Source organism: Apis dorsata, unplaced genomic scaffold (assembly GCF_000469605.1).
Source record: "Apis dorsata unplaced genomic scaffold, Apis dorsata 1.3 scaffold_634, whole genome shotgun sequence".
Classification (NCBI taxonomy): Eukaryota; Metazoa; Arthropoda; class Insecta; order Hymenoptera; family Apidae; genus Apis; species Apis dorsata.
In genome coordinates this window covers 25,258-30,326 of record NW_006263828.1, presented here as the reverse complement: position 1 = coordinate 30,326, position 5,069 = coordinate 25,258, and the positions used below count along the sequence as shown (strand labels likewise).

The 5,069-nt window shown below is 27.6% G+C and overlaps 1 protein-coding gene and 1 long non-coding RNA gene across 6 annotated transcripts in view; both read left to right on the top strand.

Annotated features, from left to right (window-relative positions):
• The first annotated feature begins 848 nt into the window (after positions 1-848).
• The window catches only part of LOC102676390 (CLIP-associating protein 1-A), a 24,986-nt gene continuing 20,765 nt past the window's right edge, over positions 849-5,069 (top strand). For 3 of the 5 annotated variants that reach the window (XM_006621712.2, XM_006621711.2, XM_006621710.2), the window contains exon 1: positions 849-1,495. In XM_006621712.2, the coding sequence (XP_006621775.1) occupies positions 1,307-1,495 (189 nt within the window). In that variant the 5' untranslated portion in view covers positions 849-1,306. The remainder of the gene's footprint in view (positions 1,496-5,069) is intronic. The other 2 variants (XM_006621713.2, XM_006621709.2) reach the window with 2 other exon arrangements.
• On the top strand, positions 1,506-2,475 carry LOC116186369. The gene is made up of 2 exons (XR_004151348.1): positions 1,506-2,005; positions 2,130-2,475. It is a non-coding gene; the product is annotated as an uncharacterized LOC116186369 (long non-coding RNA).

Here is a 5,069-nt window from a genome sequence, read left to right as displayed (position 1 = left end):
TATTTATTTTATTGTAATATAGTTATAATTATATAATTTTATATAAATTGAATTATTAAATTATGCAAAATTCTTTCATACGCTCGTGCACATAAAATGTGTTACAAATAAACTATTATATATTTGAAATTTGAAACCAAATTGCCGTCGAAACTTATATTGTTATCTTGCAAGTTAAAAATGATCATGCTCCTAAATATTTTATTAGATATTTTTTTGCCTAAAATTTAACGATAATAATGTTGCATATAATGCAAGCGTGTAACTATTAATAGTAATTGTAAATATATAACATTGTATATGTGATTGTAACTATGTATATATATTATCATCTTCATTAAAATACGGTTGCAGAAATACATAATTAATGACAAATATATTACCTATGTTTATGTTCTTCGTATCTTCTATTTCATTTTTAACATTTTTCTTTTTTTAATAAATTGAATTCTATCAATAAAACTAAATTGAACTAATATTAATAAAAAAAACTTAATTTTTTAATTGTTCGAATATTATAATAAAATATTTGAATAAATAATATTTGAAATTTTAAATTTAAATTAAAAATTTGTAATAATTAAATTCAAGCGGATATATTCGTATAAAATTTAAAAGTTTGAATGAAAAAAAATGTGAAATGAAAAAACACAAAGCATACATAAAATTATATATTCTATACATAAATTTTATAAATTAATCAATTAATATTAGCAATTAATATATTTATAATGTCTAAAATGCTAAAAATGCAAAAATATTCGTAAAATATTTGAAATGAACAATCGATAGTTACAACGACGTCCGTTTGAACTAATTGGCGTTGTAATCGTTCAAGAGAAAGAGAGATAGATGATTAAGAAATCAAAATGGCGTCGCGTGCACGGTGCCGATAATTTTCGTTACATTAGAATGTTCGTTATTATTTTTTGTGCATGATACAAGTAAAATGCGAGCAATATATGCTGTTTAAATGAGTGACATTTGATGAAATTTTATATGAGAAATTGTGAAATAACATCATTCTTGTAGCATCATAATTTTGGAATAACTCGTGCGACAACCGTTGTGAGACAATCAAAGAAAAAGTACTGTTTTACGTATGGCTTTTAAACTACACGGATAGTTTCATATCGCTGTTAACCGTGTTCTTGGTGAAAAACATCATTGACATGACGAAAGACGTGTGTTTAATTTTCGTGCATTGTGAAACTACGACAAGCTATGTGCTTTGACGTGCACGAGTGAAAACTAGTTTCGTTCAAAGACTCGTGAAGGTGTGGAGACGACGTGCGTGTTAGCCACCATGGCGGTGAATCCGCGTGATATGGACGGTTTTATGCCGCTCCTGTCAACGACGGACATCAAGAAAAAGTTAAATGTTGGTAGTTTGCTGTTGAATTATTTAGGAGATGCAACAAAGAGTATCGAATGTCAAGACATCGGGCAGTTTATCGATAACATCATACCATGGTTAAGCAACGGCAATCCTAAGGTAACATCTCTCTTCAATCATTTTCTCTTGGGAATTAACATTATGAAAATCTTTAGATAACTTTTATAATTTTCAACTTTCACATTTAACTAATTTATATACAAAAACATCGCTTTATCGTTTCTGAATTTCAAATATAAAGTGAATTCTCCAAGCCATTACCAGATTTTGTTGTCAAGTAGCACTTTTTTATATTTTAAAATTCCTTTATTATTCTTTTTAATGCTGATTATGAATGTACCCATCGTTTGTTATGTAAACAAGACCATGCTAAAGATGTGCTAACTTTTTACGATTTGTCCCTAGTCATTCATTCATATCAATATGAAGATATTTATATTCTAATTTTCATTATTATAATTAACAATCAAAAATAAATAAAAGTTTTATATAAAAAAATGATTTCAAAGAAATTAAAATCATTGTGGGGTGTGCCGGGTAACAAAATGACTAGATTGTGTGCGTACAAGCAGAGGTGCTCATTTATTGAATTTCATTATGCACGAGAAGGTAAAAAATTTAATTGCTAAATACTCTCAAAATCAGTTCATTGAATTTACATAATCATATTATACATTAAAAATATTCGAAATAATAGAAGTCATAATCTATCACATTTTTGATTTTCTCCCAGGATAAAGACATTTGTGTACATTTTATTTTGGTCGACCTATATCTTCTGCGTATACTCGAAACTTTCTACGCTCGATACTTGGGAATGGACGATGCTACCTGCGACAGCAACGTGATTGATTTGTAAATCAAATTCGAATTTATTCGGCCAGTCGAGGAAAAAAAAACTAAATTTTTATATATTTTCTTCACAGACATAGAAGAAAACAGATGATGCACGAAATCTTTAAACAAGAGTCAAAAGATTCGATATTTTTTTAATTACTCAATCGAGTAATTAAAATCTGATTTATGTGTTATCGTTACCAATTTTTAACAATAAAGTTAATTTTCATCTTCGAAAAGTATATTTCACTGAAATTGGTAGCTTTTTTTTCTTCATTTAGAGATCGAATCAGCTGTGTAATCTCAAACTCTTATTTCATATTCATATTCAACATTCTACGATAGTTGATAATTCAAACAAAGTTTTAAATTATTTTTATTCATGGATATGATTCTATAAATGTATATATCATTTTAAACCTAATATATATTTCATTTGTATTAGAAATTATTTCTTTTAAATTTACTAAAAATCAATAATACGTCTCTAATTTGAATAGTATTCTTCGTATGATGATATTGTAATTAATTATTTTCAATTAAAATAATCATTTGTTTACATCATGTGCTTTAAACGAAAACGATTATTTACAATGAGTTCACTCTTCTTCAAGATACCAGAAAACTTGGGCTGGTTCTGCTTCAGGAACGTATATGGGAAAAACTTTCACACCATGTACGTAAAATGTCCTTTGGTACAGTATGTCATGGAGTATGTGATTGAACGATTGGCGTTTAGTTGAAGTCATTGGTTTTAGTTAAACGTTCTCTGATAATAGATGCAGAAACTTTCGATGCAAAAATTTCCGACAGGAAAAACATAAAAATACAAAATCGACGTAAGGAAGTTGAAATCATCGAAATCTAGATTCGTAGGCAGCTTCGACGAAACCATTTGTACGTGAGTATAATCCTTTCCTAATAAAGACAATCAGACTAGAATATTCTTGTCCACGAGTTGAGTGTCTAATCGTCTTTATTATTCTCTTGTTGAGATGCGATAAAGAAACATTAAGTGTATTATAATTTATTAAAATGTTTCTATTTATATTTGAAGAATATGATCAATGAATAAGAACAATATGAACAAGAGAAGTTATGAATGAAATAATTAAGCAAAGGAATTTTTTTTTATATGTTATACGAATATTTTTTTCTTATTAATAAGCATTTGAGGAAAAGTCGCTGAAAAAGTCAAATTTCTTAATTCTTTCTTATTATTTCCGGATGAGTTTCTACAAATTATCTCATGGAAAAATCGCATGCACGTTTAGAATGATATTTCTTAAAATAAAGAGACACATCTTGTAGACATTGATCAAAAATTTGATTCGTTTTGGTTGATAGAAATTGTCGTAGAATGATGTCATCAAATAATTGAAAAATTAATAAATTTCATCATACATGATAACTTTATATTATCCTGGTCTTCTACGAAAAAATAAACAAAAGTTTATTTTATTAAATTTAAAGCGATATTTAATTAATCAAGTTGTTTGCGATTCAGTCCCGTTCATAATATATGAGCCAAGGATCTCTTGTATATCACGCACGGTATATATTTCTCTATGTGTAATGTACGAATAAGCATAGTAAACCGACATATTTATATGTATAGTTATCCATTCATTCCTATATTTAGAATTGCTTTTTATTATTGCACGCGTTGTTACTCAGTTCTTAAGTTTTTCTCGCAGGTAATCAATAAGCGAAGGAAAATCTCAAGTTTTTATAATTTTTTGTAGAAATACCAGGTGGAAAGTTCGGAAACTTCACATGAAAGAATTTTTTGTTTCTTTCGACTGGAGTTCAATGTTGGTAACTAACTAAAAGGAATTGCATTTTAAAAATAAGATCATAAATATAAATTATTTTACATCATTATCTAGTATTTATCACTTGTTAAAGTCTCGTTATTAGCTTGAGAATATTAACAGAATGTGCAAAATATCTGTGAAAATAGAAAGTAAATATCAAGTAAATAGATAACAATCGTTCTTAAGATTTAACTTTTTTTTTTTTTTTTAGGATATTGAAAATAACACTAGTATTTAATCTTCGAATAAAATGTAATATATCGACTCAGAACATTATGAAGTCTATTATTTAGTCGATAAGATTAATCGTGAAAAAATTACAAAGGCATACTTTAATATTTGTCAGAAGATTTCTAGTCACGTCTCAGAGAATAAGAAATACATTGATCGAAGAATTACGACTTCGGACTGTCTGTCTTCTTAATGAAAACGTTGTGATTAAGGCATGCAGACTACCGTTCGTTTTTAATTTTCACCGAACCCACCATTGTCGTAATTTTGGCAGGAAGCCTACTACGTGATGAGCCTTCCTATTTCGACAGGATATATCATCTCTATCGATCTGGACCGAAGTTTTTTATGTTGCGGATATATTTGACCTTCTCGCAGTAAAGTTAATCCGAGAGATTTATTTTTCAATTATTTCAATGGTAGTTAAGATTTTAATTAATTTAAATTTTAATTATATTTTGAATATGATAAAATTTAAAGTTTATATCAAGTTATTATCTAAAATCTAACAATATTTAAATTCACAGAGAATTAGCACTGCATTTAAATTAGGTCAATATCTGAATTAAACATTAATGTAATATTCAGAGATTTTAACTATCGTTTAATGTATTTTCAGATTAAAGGAACAAAGTTCGGAATTATTGTATAATTCATATTTGTTTCGATAAGATTTCTCTTCGTAACTTGTCTCATATCTTATTACTATTGAATAACAATATGCCTCATTATAGAAAATCTTAACTGAACCATTTTTGCAAACCATCGGTGCACCAGTATTGATGTCA